Genomic DNA, 15,551 nt, shown 5'->3' with positions numbered 1-15,551 from the left:
CTTAGTTTAACTAACTTTTATAGTAAACACGAAGAAAGGAGGGATAAGTAAGTTGGAGATGGTGTTTGGAGACGTCACAGCTGACATCGGGTTCCAATTCAGTATTTAAAGTGGACTCGGTTCAAAGCATATGTCGCCTGCATGCAGCTTTGCATTTGTGCCTCGGCTGTGGCCCCAAACCGGCTTCCCCACAACCACATACATACTAAGTACCAAACCAGCATGATGTTCCGAGCAAGGGCTGGCGTCATGGACCCCTGACTTCCGTTCTCCTTCTGCTTCTCCTGCTTCTCCTTCCTTTTCCACTTCCCTTTTTTTTTTTTTTTCCCCCCCGCGCACACATGCGTATCTAAGTACTTAGCTTGGTACCTATATGTAGATGCAGAGTATGTACTTATTCACATGCCAAAATTACGTGCGCATGCGCTAACCACATAATACATACAATCAACCTCTGTATTTCATGAGCCCGTCATAGTTTCTATCCGAGCCGGTTAACTTCCGTTACATACATGAAGTGTCGTCCCGTATGAGAATACCATGACATTAATTATAACTAACTCAATTCAACTGTCTATAATATATCATTAGGTATAGCATTAGGTATAGTACTACCTATGACCGGGGCAGTTTCCGGGTATTGGCTTTTGGGCGGCCCTGCGGCTCTCGCTCTTTTTTGGAGAACCTTCCAACCACTTCAGGTTCAACCACCACGGCCTTTTTTTGCTGTGCCTTTGATTCCGAGGGAACTACACCTCCTTCATCGGCATTACCGCTTGTGAAACCACCATCCCCCGTCCCGTTATTATTGTCATGATTTTTCTGATCGTTGTCTCCCTCGTTGCTTTTGCTTGCCGTCGTAGCCTTTTCACTTCCCGTACTAGAAATAATCTCCCCCCCAAGCTGCCGTAAACTCCAAGCAAAAACAGCAACTTCCTGGATTGCTTCCATGAGACTGGCCTCTCGATTCTTGTCGGGCAAGTGCTCGATCCTTGGGACCAGAGATATCGGTGCCCAAGGAGATGCGAAAATTCCGCTAGGAACATTGTGAAGCGGTTTCGGGATCAGAGGCCTCGCTTGCCGCAGTATAACGACTAACCCATCGGATGTGCACGATACCACAGCTTCCACCTCCCTAGGAATAGCCGGCATCGCTACCACATCGGAAACTGTATCCCCCCCGACCCCCGATTCGATTGGTGCCTCTGCGGCAGGCAGGCTAGCGTCGCGAACTGATGATCTAGGCCTCGAGGATCCCCCCTGCTGGGCCGGCGTGTCTTCGCCTCGAGATCCGACCGCCCTGCGCTTTGATGATCTACTAGACGACCCGCCGACCTCATTCTGGTCATCACTCTCAAGTTTCCGCTTACATTTCGAACTAATCCGCCGCGACCTCCTTAATGGTCGGTCAACTGCTGCATGTTCATGTGTTTGTGCCTCTTCAGCTGTACCGTTGATAGGGTCCCTCCACTGAAAGCGTAAATATGCAATAGAATCATTCTCCTTTGCCCTTTCCAGTGCATCGACTGCCTCTTGGAGACAGTCCTCGTGGATGCATTCGAAAAAACTTTTGCCGGTTAGTTGGCTCGGTGTAACTCCAAAGATCGAAGAACTTGCGTGCGAAGCGTAGAGGACGGTAAGCGTTCTTGTGAATCGGTTCAATATCAAAGCAACCCGGGGTTCGTGAGTGCCTTGATCATCCGGGTTCCCCATATGGAATTTGGCGGAAAGATGCGTAAGCATGTGGTATCGAGGATCATTCGGTGATGATGAGAAAACCCTTCGAATCACCGGTGCAGTTAATGCACGGCCTGGTTAAAAGCGTGGAGCATCTCAGTACACTGCCGGTGCCTTTGGTTTAGCCTGGTCGACGAGAAAAAAACATCCTCACCTTGGCTTTTGCTTGTTTGAACATGTAGGGTGGTTGCAGCGACGAAGACATCGTATACCACGCTGAAGATCGTCTCGCAATGGATAAACCCGCCGTTTTTGTGCTTTACACGGCAGTATACAAGTACGGCAGCCCTGTCCAAATGGATTCCCCGGTTGTGAATTTTTCTAGCAAAGGGAAGTTCATCAGGATGGAAAAAGTCGAAGCAGGAGAGCCCGATTACTTCTTCAGGGGGGTAGCCTAGAACATCTGCTACTGAATCGGAGGCGTATACGATGCGAGCCTCTACTTGGATGGACGGAAATGGGTCAACTTTTAATCCATAAAGCCTTCAATCTTACGCGCGCAAACATGTAGATTAGGAAGGGGGACGGGTAGGGAAGGGCGAACCAGAGGTTAAATCATGCATAGTGATAAAGGTTTTCTCCATCGATGGTATTGGTCCAGACCCGGAAGAAGGACCTATGCCTGTTGCGCTAGCACCCATTTGAAAGGTCGGACTGTGTGATGATGGCGATAGAGGAAAATTCGAAGGCATTGTTCACAAGCTTTCGCCATGCGTCCATCCAGCAGCTGTAGGTCATGATGGTGTATTTAAATGTCAGAACCGGCGGCTGGCTCATGGTCAAGCAAGCCACTGACATCTTAACCTCCAGCAGCTGCCCAGCTGGCCTCGATCACAATTTCCGTGCCGCCTCTAGGGCCCTGGAGAGATGTCGAGGCTGGTTCTAGGCCCGCCGCTTGAGTGTCTCTGGTGGCTGTGATGATGTCACTGCGCAGTGAAATTGGCTGAAGTTAGGAAGCCAAGCCAATAGCGCGGGCGGGTTCTTCTGCACCCTGAGAACTCGCTATTGGCACGGGAGCCGAGACCTTCCCGGACGGTAGTACGATTGGATGAGAGTTAAGAAGGGGAGTAAAATCACATTTAACATTAGAGGATGGAGTATTATACAGACGAAATTTGAGGAGGCCAATCTGAGGGACAGAAAACAGTTGCAGTGCTTTTGTGTTCTTTCAACAGATCATTTTTACTAAAACAAAAACAGTAGTTCGCCCAGCCGCCAGCCAATAACCCAAGGACTCGAAAAAGAATGGGAAAAAGGGAAAAAAGGGGAAAAAAAAGGGAATAGGGAACAGGGGAAATGGGAAAGGGGAAAAAAAAAAAAAAAACATCTAAAGGGCCTTTACCATGTTTGTCATCCTCCTCCAAATCTAGCATATACATATACTCAAGTACTATATATATGCCTAGACCAGGTGCATATATATCATTTTAATAAAACAAAACAAAATAAAGTAAAATAAATTCAGTAATGAAAGGAGGAGGGGGGAGGGGGTAAAATATTGTTTCATATTCAAAAGGCAGAAATCTCATTAAAGACTGAGTCCTCATCTCGTTTGCGCTTATCATCACACCCTTCACGCTCTAGCTTCATTGCAACGGTCATCTTCATCTCAGGGCAATAATCATATATATACTTTCGTTTTTCAGCTGTTCCCCAAACATCGCCTGGGAGACGTGCGCCGGACCAGCCGGTATGGTATCTAAGAAAGCACAAGTTAGCGGCGGTTTTAGGCGAAATGAAAATGAGGTCAAGAAGAACACGTACCCCATGGGTCGCTCGTGCCAAACGGCCTCAACGGAAAACTGCGCTTCTATTGTCCCATTGGCCATGTTGACACCAGGCATTTTAGCCAGGCGATTGCAAAGCCAAAGATCTTCTAGTTCAGGATGGCCATCAGGTCTGGATTCCCTCCTCAAAAGTTCGATGATAGGTTTGACCCTTCTCAGGGAAAGGCCTCCATTGCCACCATAAGCGGAGTCTTTAGACCTGTATATAATACATCTGTTAGCAAACTTTTATGTCTTTCACAAAATATATATATATATATATTTAATTTTTTTAATTTTTAATTTTTAATATGGAACATACCACGGCGCGCCGACCCAGTCGAAATGCAGCCAATCATTCAGATTCATACCACTATTTGCACACATAATGCTGTCCGTCTGGAATACAAGAAGATACTCCGCAGGAGCCAAAAGAGTTTCATAAAACCAAAGGTTTGTGAAAGTCCTACTAAGCTCCTGCTGGCCATGGAGGGTTAGGTTGCTGGGGACCAACTCCATGGTTAACTTTCCTAATCTTTCCCACATTTGGATTGGAAGCGAGTGATTGAGATGATCTATCGACTTTTGAGAGCCATAAAATCTGAATGACCAGTCAGGCGGGACCACATTCATCATGTGCAGCATGAGGGGAGCAAGTTGTCCGAGGGGGCGATCTTCTATTAATAGAGCGACCTTGGTCTTGTTGAAAGTGAGAATTTCGGACTTCTGCTCGACAATATTTGACGAGGGGACGTCGCCGACCACGACATCTGAAGTAGGCTGTGGAATACCGGGAATAACTGATGAAGGCAAGACGTTGTCGAAGCTGGAAGGTACGGATGGTGGGGCTGAGTCAACGACGCCGGTGTCGACAGAGCCAGGGTTAGCGTCGAGAGGGTTGAAGAGGAATATCGCCCAGGAGAAGATTAGAAGAGGCGGTAGCAAGAAGAGAAGTCTTCTATTCCAGGGCTTTAGGCCGGAAATGTTATCTCGAAGACTGTCATACCGAACATTGAAGTCCTTCTGCCAGTTGTTGTTAGAGTTCATGGCGAGGGGAGACACGCCAGCGGGTGGCGGGTGGCGGGTGACAGGTATGTAGAAGCAATAGAAGTAAGTTTGATGGCGATAATAACAATGGTAATAGTAGAGATGACAGTGGCAGGTGATGGGGATCAACCAGAATGAGGATGAGGATGAGGATGAGGATGAAGATGGGAGTTTGGGAGTTGGGAATCGGTAATTGGGAAAAGGAGACAACCAGCTTCCGACACCATGCCGAACACGTACGGGCGTATACTTACTTACCCAAGTAACATACTCCGTACTAAGTACTTAGTTACCTAGGTGCCAGGTACTAAAAGTATGCATATTGTAGGTACTATATACCTCTTAAGCAGTAACCTGGCAGACAACTACTACGTACACTAACTCATCCGGGATAGATACAACATAAAAGACCCTTGGCTTATAACACGCCAAACAACGGGGGTAGTCGCCCAACTTCCAACTTGATTGTTTCTAAATCTAGAACTAAGCTGACTCTGACAGACACACCCAACAACGCAGGGGTTAGCCAGACCCCTTGTTGTCTGTGTTGCCGGCTGTGTTGCCGCAACGCCACATCTGAATTTTTATTCTGATAGACCTGCGCCATATTATCATTTCATTGTGGCGCATGTGGTTTTTTTCCGGCAACTACAACTCTCCTCCTCCACCCCACCAGAGTCCAGTACTATCTCCAGTCTCACCCCCCTTCTCCCCACAGTTGAGGAGTCTGGCGACGAGACAACTTAATTCATCACCTTTTCACCCCTCTTCGCCTCTCCGCTCCCACGGGACGGGGTCCCGGTCAGCCACGATGTCTTCCAAAAGCCTCGGTCCCACCGCCAATTTGATTCGCAACTCGCGCCTCATGGCCATGCCACAGCCCTTAGCCCATACCCTCTCCGACTCCCAGCTCTTTCGTGCTCCTTACCCGACTCATCAAGCTATTACCACCCCGGAGTCCTCTCGTGCTAGAGGAGATTGGGGCCTAAAGCGCTCCATGCCACGAAAAGTCGAAAGCACGTATATCAAATACAACGACATCGACACTATCGAGCACATGACAAAGATTGAATCCGCCCATGACACTGTTATGACCTTGAAAAAATGGCAGGAAATGGATATACCCTTACAGCTTCGGGACCAACGTGCTAGGAGCTTCACTTCCGCCTTTTACTTTGAAAATACTCCCCCTCCAGAGAGTCAACCCGATAGTATCCAGCCAATCTGGGGTTATAGGAAAAAATTCGTCCAACATATGACACCAGGACAACTAAAGAACTTCGCAATCAAGAAACTAGTCCCTCGCAGAAAAGAGTTCGAGGCATTTGCGGATCTGTGGTTCAGTCCCCCCGCCCCAGCAACGAATCCATCGGAGCCGTCTTCCTCACATCTTAAAACCGAGACCGGCGCCGAATCATCACCATCAACATCACCATCAACATCACCATCAACATCACCATCAACATCAACACCAGCAGCAGTAACAACAGTCCCCGGGATTTCAGACCCTTTTGTGCTGCCAAACTTCACCGTTGACTCCCTTAGTCCTGCTTTAAAAACCGCTAGATTTGATTCCACAAAGGCCTATAATGCTGTCCGCGAATTTCTCCAAATACCCCTTCGGGAAGTACCCATGACGATACACCCTTCCGCAGGCATGCACTACACCCTTGACACTTCATACTTGGAGAATCATCCAGAATATGGCCCGAATCGCAACAAAGAAGTCCGAGCTCGACTCATCCACAAATTAGATAGCAGAACCATCGATACTTATCGAAAGCGAACATTTTACGTCATTGGAGGCATCGTTCAATACGCCCAACACGAAAGCTCGCCCTCGAACGAGCAGACATCATACTCTATTTCCCAGCTAATCAGGGTTACCCCCCTTGCTGCTGAGCTCGACCACCAAGGTAGAATCAGTATCGAATTAAACCGATTCGTCCCCATTCAACTCTACCAAGAACTTATAGGAAAGAGCGCCGAGAAATTTAAATTCGGTGAGAATAAAGACGAATTCGACTCCTATAAGAACGCCTCTAGTTCCCCGAATACCCCGCTAAAGGACGGGCGGGGCAAGTCCGTTGACCAGCCAGGAGAGATGGACCAGAGGCTAGTCTCCTTGCTCGATTTTCTGAAGGATAATAGCAAATCTAGTCCTTAAATGATGATCTTGAGTATATATTTGAGTTGTATTCAACAATACCTGTAAATATCTCCATATTGCTTATTTGCAACCACGTGTGTAATATATAGAGAACACTATCTCTCAATGATATGATTTCATCATCTATTCTCGGGGCATAAGGCCGGACTTTATTCGGGCCTGCACACGGGGAGAAGAGAGGAAATGTGACAGCCATACAGATGGTGGGGTTTTAAGAATTGCTACCTCATAAGCGGATTGAGAGTCCGAAGTCCAAATCTGCTAATGCTACAATGCGAATCAACAAAAGGAGTTTGTTGCACAAATAAACAGCTGTGCTTGAAACGAACAAGAACGACCGATAAGCGTGAAAGCATAGAACAATCAAAACCTAGACTTTCGCTAATTCTGTATGCTACCATTACCGAGATAAGGATCTTTAACGCTCATATTTCCCTCCCCTGTCCCCTGTAGGCGACTTCCGTGATAACTCCAACCTTCGAACTGAATTTGATCGCTTTCAGACAAACGAGCATCCCCCTCTATGACGCTGTCTGCTGGGGCTTCGCCGGTAAATTCTGGTGAAAAATTGGTAGTGTCGAGCGCATTTTCCTATAGCATGTTCAGCAAACATAATAAACAACAGATGAAAAGAAAGAAGCGAGCCAGACGGTTACTTACAACGGCTGGTTTAAAGGTAGGCTGTATCTTCTTCTGAACAAGCCTCTTCCAATCTACACTGTCAAAAAACTTGTGGTTCTTGATCTCCGAAGCCCCGTTTGCGCCCAACCTTTTAGTCGGATCCCTGTTCAGTAGTTTTTCCAAGAGGTCTCTCGCGTCCTGGGGCACAATCTCCGGTCCATGAAATAGCAATGGGTCCGTAAGGATTTTACGGTACATTTCATTGGTATTTTCATCGTAGAATGGTGGTAATCCCGTCAACATCTCATATAGCAGTACACCAAGTGTCCACCAATCAACCGTTTTAGTGTATCCTTGGGATAAAAGAAGTTCTGGCGCAATGTATTCGGGGGTACCACAGAAAGCTAATAATTAAGTTATGTAAGCCACGAGTGAACAGGTTGATAATTCTGACATGTGTAGATATGCAGAAGTAAATAAAAAAAACTTACTGTTGGTCTTATCATCCTCCTTCATGTTGAGTTTACACAAACCGAAATCACACAACGCGATATGGCCGGTATAATCAAGCAAGATATTTTCGGGCTTAAGATCTCTGTAGATAACATTAAATCCATGCAAACATTCCAGTGCACAGAGAAGCTCTGCGGTGTAAAACCTCGAGCGGTTGATATCAAATCGGCCTTCACGCTGGAGATGGTGGAACAGCTCTCCGCCGTTAACAAATGCCAACACTAAATAAAGTTTCTCCGGCGACTGAAAGGAGAACTTCAACGGAACGATGAAAGGGTTGTCGATTTGAGCGAGAACAGTTCTCTCAGCGAGAGTGTGTGTCACCTCAGCTCTGCTTATTATGTGGGCCTTTCGGATGGTTTTAAGGGCATATATACGGGATGTATCCTTCTTTCTATTCTACCGTTAAATTGGCGGCCTCTCCAAATTAATTCCCAGTGAATCTCATTCTTACCTGACCTGCATGACTTTCCCGAAACTCCCCTTTCCAACAACCTTGAGCAAGTCAAAATCTTCAATAGTAAGAGGTTTGCTCTAATTGCAATATTAGTCTAGTGTGCATGACGGGAGCCATGTGATGGGGAAAAGGAAAAGGAAAAGGAATACACACGGGGTTTGCAACATAGTCCAACCCGATACGAACGCTTCCGCTGCCAAATCCCAGGGTCACCCAGTCGATACCGGCGTGACCAGGTTGGGGGGTCGGTAGGGTGGAAGATTTGGATTTGGGCGGGGTTGTCTGCTGGGCAGTCACTTCCTCAAAGCGGGGTTGTACTTTACAGCTTCCCAAAAAAAAATCGTTCTCCCTATGGTTTCCAGTACTCGATGGGTTTCTCAAATAAAGCTGCACTGTTAGATCAGTCTCTCTAGACACGTCGAATTTGTATTGGTTTGCAGGCGAGTCATAAACTGGAGCATTTGGAGCAGGCGATTTTGGAGAGGCTGTCAAGAAAACCTCGCACTTGTCGAATTCTACAACACAATAGGGAAGGTATCGGGGATGGATTCCGCCACCATGGCTATAGCCAGTGCCCGGCCGAGATGACGAGGTGCCCGGTCGGGAGCCGGGAGTGACATAGCTCGCCATTCGCGCCTGTGATGATGCGGGGCGCATTGAATTGAACGAGCCAACCGAGCCGGAGAGAAGACCGGTCTGTGTGGTTGGGATGTTGGGCAGCGTCAGGCCCTTGGCCTCGTAAAGTGTGAAAACAAGCAAGCCCGGCTTAACCGTTGAGGTGACATGTGTGCTTCCTGTCATTGCAGTGTCAATAGAAGAGGGTGTTGGGGATGTTTTAAGGGATGCCGGAGTAATTGTAGATGTTGATGAAGATCGTGAAGCCGTTGAGCTCGGAGACGGCGTGGAGAGATGTGTCTCCTTGAGTTCTACGGGCAGGAGAAAATCAAAATATCAGTGGACTTAGTCATACAGTATTGGCCTGACAAAGGGGAGAAAACGAAAGCTAAAGTGATAATGATTGACAGGGATGGGAAAGGGGTAAAGGGCCTGGGCATAGGAGGGAGAAAGGGGGTAGAGGGAGAGAGAATTGAGGCCACCACCAAAGGGGAGCATCAACCTGGGGTATGGGGCTTGCTTTGCCCCCCTGACTCGAGGTTTCAAAAGATGGCGAGTATTTCCAACTTACTCTTGGTGAGCTTCCACGACATGGCTGATAGCGGAATAGGGTGGAGCCGACAATGCTTAACAATGACAGCAGTAAGCCAAGGTATACACACGCCAGCAGGTGGATATTAGAACACACTCGGCGAAGAGGGAGTAATGTGTACCCTTTTATATACTTTGATAGATAAGGAGGTTAGTAAATAAGACATAAACAGGCCCTTAGGCAATAGGAAGACAGCGCTCGTGATGGGACAGATGGTGGGTGAGGTGGATATTACGAGGGGGGGGTATGCACAGACGGTATTCTGGAAAATACAAGGTGGATTCTCGTCCCAAGGGTGAAGGCAGTACGGGTGTATAAGTAGGTATGGAGATGATGACGATATCGACGGTCGATAGCAATGCTGATGTTGACGTTAACGTTGAATTTGATGGTGGTGATGGTGTGTATGAAGGGTTGAGGGGGTTTGAAAGGTGGAGAGGAGGAAGGTCCCTCCATCAATCAGTCAACCAGTCAATCAATCAGCCAACCAACCAACTAGCTAGTCTCGGCACCAACAACAACAACAACGACAACAACAACAATAAAAAACAACAACAACAAACAACACAGAATCATATTTTTTCTTGATGCCCGAGGCTTAACTTACGTTATATTTGTAATAGGACCCACAATCAAGTCGTGACTCAATTGCAACTTGAGCAGTAAAGGGCTTATGGTACCTCAGGAGACACTATTGACTTAAAATGTATATAGACAATATTGGGGTATACGTACTAAGTAGGTAAGTATGTACATACATGTAAGGTATGTTGTGTACATCCTGCTCAATTATAGCCTGCATCATCATCATATATATTCGATATTCTCTACCGTGCAATGCTAGCTAAAAAAAAAGCACCAGTAAATTTATAAGATTAAATCCCTATCGTACTACAGAAATATATAGGCACATACTTATGTACCTACTTAAGTGCTTAGGTATCCAGGTAAAGGTAGTACTGGTATAATATACCCTATCTATAACATCATAGCCAACACAAAGCGTCTGGGAAGGAACTTCCATAAACGTATCTAAGCAAGTCCCGATCCGGCAACAGAACCGAAAAATACCGGAGGAGCAAATGTGTTTTTATTGAACAAAAACCGGAAGCGCATAAAACAAAAAAAAAGGAATAAGTCAAACGACCATAGCAGAACTCGAATCTGCAACCTCTGCTTTACTGAACTGCTGGTAGCTGTCTACCGCGCAGTAGGAGAGCAACGCGCTACCATTGCGCCATATGGCCTGTACTTGTTCACGTCCCTTCATAAGTATCTATATCAATCACTTAGCGGTTTCTGCTGGAAATATATACCACAGGAGCATCAAATATGTCTCAATAATATCTACGTAAGTAACTAGGTACCTAAGGTACCTACTTACTCCTTACTTGATAAGTGCTTAAGTACCCTGTATTATATTATATTATATTACCTACTTACTACTTAGGTATATTGTATTATGTTATATTATATTATATTATATTAGAAATGTAATCAGATATCAGGTGGACCCTCGTAAGTCACAATCCCTTTCAGAACTCATAACGCCAGGCCAACACTACTCCGATAGTGAACCAAAAAAAAAAAAAAAAAAAGACACGGAACACCGTACCCCAACAAGATACAAGTATAATAGACAATACATTACAATATTGGTCATTACCATTTGCGTAAATCTGTCATAGCAAATGGATGGCCCTTCAGATCTGAAGATCAGCAAAAGAAAAGAGATTTCGCATCAACTGTGCGCTCTGCGCGTTATTTGTTGAACCCATTTCCTCGTCTCTATCCTCCGCCAGTGCCTTAATCGCACACAGAATATTCGTCAACGGCCGTAATTTATCTTGATTGTTGCTCGTTCCAGGTACCCACTCCATCCGAACCGTTTCATCTTCCCAAAGTTTCGATAGAAATGTCCGAAACGGGATTGGGTATAAAAACCTATAACAAGTACAATTTGGTATTAGAATCAACCCAATGAATGTTATGAAAAGTAACTCTTCTTCTTCTTCTTCTTCTTCTTCTTCTTCTTCTTCTTCTTCTTCTTCTTCTTCTTCTACCCTCTAAAAGATTGAGAACATACCCTAGCAGCTCTATATCATGGAACCGTGCTCGGAGGAACAATCTTAAATTCTCTACAGTATTGAACGCCGCCGCCATTCCGAGGGTTAGTTGGAAAGGTAATAGTGACACCTCCGGGCTATCTGATTTGCGAGGGGCCATTGCCGCCGCTACAAGATCGCAGATTGCGGCGCATTGCCCAGCCATATATTCTTCGTCAAAACCATACAGTACACTGCGCTGGTGGTGTATGAGCATTCCAATAGCATGTATTTCTGCAAATATGTAACTAATCTGGGCTTGAATTGTAGGAGAACTCGGCTGGAGACTACGTCCTAGGTCGGAGAACTGGTTCCAAAATGACTCTATATCCTTCAAGGCGGCAACCAATACTTGTTCGTAAGACTCATAGTCGCAAATTCCGCTGAACCGCGCGTGCAGGATATTTACGACTTGCATAGTAATTCGGCGGCAAGATGACTCGGCGCTTAGTGCCAACCAATAGAGGTTGTCAGGATGTTGAGCAAGCTGGGTCCGGCATGAATCATACGCTGCGTCATACCATTCGATATCGAGTATTGTAGAAAGCCCAGCAATCATAGAGACACTGAGGTCTATTCGGGTGAACCATGAGAAAATAGGATACCCCTCCGATGTGTCAAGGATCGACTGCGGCGAAAATAGAGATTCCAGAATCATGTATGCTCCCTTGCGGTGTTCAATCAAATTTGCCCAATCTCCAAGGTATTCTTCGAGGGTCGCTAGTTGAAGGACTGTAAGGAGTGTAAATACGTCTGGTGGCAGGTTTTCTTGGAATGATTCCCGAAGGGAAACAATCGCTCTGTCATGTAGCCCAAAAAATATTTCTGCCGATGATGTCTGATCTGTTCCTGTAATGCGTGCTTCGTTGATAAAATAGTGGAGTGCAGAGAAAGCGACAACCGAGTAAAGGAGTGCATTGTTCTGCGATGCGTATGACAACAATACGTTGTTGAAAAACTCAGAGGAGTCACTTTTGAGTAAGTAATGGCGGAAATTGATATTTTGGCGATGATATTGGAGCCAAAAATCTATGTCGAATTTGTTGGGGGGGAATTCGGTTTGGGCTAATTGCGCCAGCGGTCTTTCAATGGGTAAATCGGAAATCATTAAATCGGAACGGGAATCATGGGTATACAGTGGATAGCGGGGCTCCGAATAACTCTCCCCATCGTATACTATGCCAATAGGACTTAGGCTTCTTTGTGACCGAGTTGAACCGGGGGCTGATCGAGCAAGATTTGTGGAATCCAAAGGGTACGCACTTAGAAAACGGATGTCTGCTGGTTGAATATCGGAAAAATAGGTGTCTGACTCTGGATCCTCGGGAGACGGACTCTTTTCTGGCACTTGAGCAGAGTTGGAGGTGCTTGACTGTTTCCTTTTGCCTCTGGTGCTCTTCGGTATCGATGTATCTGGGAAAGTGCATTTTCGACCACCCTTTGAGCAGCCTATTATCAGAAAGATTGTAAGATTTTTTTATTCTAAAAGGGAGGTGTCGGTGTTATCTTTGGGGTATAAAGAATAAACGACGACACCGGATTATATTAAGGTTTAGCTTACGTTCGCAAATTGGTCTTGCTTCATCACACTATGGGATTGTTTTTTCAGCCAGTGTTAGTATAATATATTATTGATCCAGCTTCGAGGGACCCGCTCGAACCTTTACACGGCGAGCGCGACAGGTGAAACAACCCGATCTTGTTCGACGGTGTTTGATATGCTCATTGGCTCCGCCGAGATCCAGTCTCATTTCAGATTTCTGCCACCTTTGTCCAGAACTCGAATTTATATGGTCCATGGTAAAGGATTCTTGATCGTAGGCGATTGTTGAATAACTCGGAAGCGCGTGGAATCGAGAACCAGGTTGGGCTGGTTGTGTAAATAACGGGCGGCATGCAACGGTTTCCGGCATTCTCTGATCAATTGAGATCACAAAGGGAAGGGAATCCGGCCGCAAGTTCAACTATCTACCAAATCCATCAACGTCCGCGGGATAGAGCCGAAGTATTCAATTTAGTCGGTATTAGCAAAAAACGAAAGACAAATATCCTACAAAGAAGGACTAAAGGCCTGTAAAAGCTACAGTATAAACGAAAGTGAAGCTGATAGCTTAGCTTGACTTAGCTCAGGCTAGACCCGATGGTTTGTATTAGCGCGTGAACGATAGTGATAATGGTTATGATGTTGACTTGGATGTGAGGGGCTCGATACTTACTTATATATACAAAAAAGAGTTAAGGTATTCTGATGGGTAAGTAAGTCAGAGATGCATGGTTCCATGGTTCCGCACGAGCTGGAATCGTCATAGCTTGTTGTTGAGACATGTTGCGGCGTCAGCGGCGTCGTTAAGGCAGCGGCGTCGATGCGGGACGATTTTGGCATTGCGCTGCACTACGCTGCTTGGAGTCAAGGTTCAGTGTAACAGTCTAGGTAGTCTTGGTATTACCAGGTAGTTACCTAGGTAGTATGTCAACGGGATGGGAGACAGGGAAACCTACTCAGGGACAGCTGCAGGTCCCCAGACAAATACCCAAATGATGTGTGTTAACGTTCCGTGTACCGGTACAAAGTCCCTGTATGGATGTACTATGTAGGTACCAGACAGTCAGTTGATGGGCAGTGCAGCGCAGTCTGCAGCTTGCTGTTAACTTGGCCATTCCAGAAAAATCCACAACGACTTTTCAGAGTCCCCGAGTCGGCTAATTGGAGTCTATTCCCAGAGCAGGCAAGCGTGGTTTATTTTTTCCTTCACAGGTCGCAGAATCCTTCTTGAACGGGAATTTACCAGCATCGTCCAGGGTATGTTGATAATTATGGAAATACGCCACAGAGCTGTAAGCGAGACACAGATAGGGCAAGCGTTGATTCGGTCGACGCCATTCGATCGCGGGCTAGGGTCCATGAGTAAGTAAGTCAGCAGTAGTCTAGCTGGTAAGGTACTTCATTGATCATGAAGCTCGCGTCTGTATCCCTCAAACCGAGAGGAGAGAGGGAGAGAGGGAGCGGGAGACGAGAGAGGGAGAGGAAATGAGAGAGAGAGAGAGAGAGAGAGAGAGAGAGAGAGAGAGAGAGAGAGAGAGAGGAAGAACCCCTAGAATCACGCGGAACTCAGATAGCGCACGCGCAAATTTGGATGGATTCATGAACGACTGGAGAATCAATGACGTTGATGTCATCGAATCCACAGATCAAAGATAGGCACAGGTAACTGTACATACATAGTACATACTTCCACTCACGCTGCGTTAGGATGGTTTACTATAATTAGGTGGCGACCGTTATAAGGAGGAATTAAGCGGGCAACAAACCTTGAATAGAACGCCCACTCGAGCTAGCTCGCAAATTAAAATAAAATAAGGTATAGTTGCACCCTTGTTCGCTCAGCCCCAAAATCAAAATCAAAATCAAAATCGGGTCTGCATCTCAATACCAGGTGCTTAGTATGTAGGTACGGGGTACACAATAACCGCTCAAGTGAATTCTTACTACCTACTTAATTGGCCGTGGTGGTAGTAACTAGGCGTTGACTTCAATGATAAAGTATATTCCTCATGGCCTCAGAGCCCAGAAGCTTTTCCCAAATGCTCGCCTTGGTTCACAGGCGCTTGTGATTCGATTAAATGGGAAAATGTTAAACATGTGAATAAAATAAACACTAAGATAAAAAAACGATACGGCGATAAAAAATCAAAACAAATAAAAGTAAAAAACAAATAGGAATGAAAATAGGAATGAAAATATACCAGCAACCGCTATCAAGTTCCCAACCTGTGTCATCGCCCTCGCAAAGCAAATATGAATCCCATAGAACCGTTCAAACAAAGGAAAAAGCCAAAGTGCTAAAGGATAAAAAGAAAAGAAGGAAAAGAAAATAAAAGAAAAAAAGATAGAATGATCGGAATGATAGAATGGTGGAAGGAGGAGGAG

At 45.9% G+C, this 15,551-nt stretch overlaps 5 protein-coding genes across 5 annotated transcripts; 1 reads left to right on the top strand and 4 right to left on the bottom strand.

Moving 5' to 3' along the window:
- Positions 1-615: 615 nt before the first annotated feature.
- On the bottom strand, positions 616-2,378 carry AOL_s00054g28 (uncharacterized protein; the record flags this gene model as incomplete). Its single annotated transcript, XM_011121344.1, has 3 exons — positions 616-1,811; positions 1,892-2,203; positions 2,282-2,378. The coding sequence occupies 3 exons, from the start codon at positions 2,376-2,378 to the stop codon at positions 616-618; spliced, it is 1,605 nt and encodes a 534-aa protein (XP_011119646.1).
- Positions 2,379-3,246: 868 nt separating this feature from the next.
- On the bottom strand, positions 3,247-4,550 carry AOL_s00054g27 (uncharacterized protein; the record flags this gene model as incomplete). The annotated part of the gene is made up of 3 exons (XM_011121343.1): positions 3,247-3,436; positions 3,502-3,723; positions 3,826-4,550. 3 exons carry the CDS (start codon positions 4,548-4,550, stop codon positions 3,247-3,249), a joined length of 1,137 nt encoding a protein of 378 aa, XP_011119645.1.
- Positions 4,551-5,361: 811 nt separating this feature from the next.
- Positions 5,362-6,717, top strand: AOL_s00054g26 (uncharacterized protein; the record flags this gene model as incomplete). The annotated part of the gene is made up of 1 exon (XM_011121342.1): positions 5,362-6,717. The coding sequence occupies one exon, from the start codon at positions 5,362-5,364 to the stop codon at positions 6,715-6,717; it is 1,356 nt and encodes a 451-aa protein (XP_011119644.1).
- Positions 6,718-7,101: 384 nt separating this feature from the next.
- AOL_s00054g25 (uncharacterized protein) lies at positions 7,102-9,519 on the bottom strand (the record flags this gene model as incomplete). The annotated part of the gene is made up of 6 exons (XM_011121341.1): positions 7,102-7,311; positions 7,381-7,745; positions 7,833-8,248; positions 8,309-8,388; positions 8,465-9,237; positions 9,498-9,519. 6 exons carry the CDS (start codon positions 9,517-9,519, stop codon positions 7,102-7,104), a joined length of 1,866 nt encoding a protein of 621 aa, XP_011119643.1.
- Positions 9,520-11,221: 1,702 nt separating this feature from the next.
- Positions 11,222-13,536, bottom strand: AOL_s00054g24 (uncharacterized protein; the record flags this gene model as incomplete). Its single annotated transcript, XM_011121340.1, has 4 exons — positions 11,222-11,462; positions 11,605-13,072; positions 13,185-13,212; positions 13,285-13,536. 4 exons carry the CDS (start codon positions 13,534-13,536, stop codon positions 11,222-11,224), a joined length of 1,989 nt encoding a protein of 662 aa, XP_011119642.1.
- Between the last annotated feature and the right edge of the window lie 2,015 nt (positions 13,537-15,551).

The sequence above is a fragment of the Orbilia oligospora genome (assembly GCF_000225545.1).
Source record: "Orbilia oligospora ATCC 24927 unplaced genomic scaffold scaffold00054, whole genome shotgun sequence".
Classification (NCBI taxonomy): Eukaryota; Fungi; Ascomycota; class Orbiliomycetes; order Orbiliales; family Orbiliaceae; genus Orbilia; species Orbilia oligospora.
The sequence above is the reverse complement of the archived record's forward strand: the minus strand, read 5'-3'. Positions and strand labels throughout refer to the sequence as shown.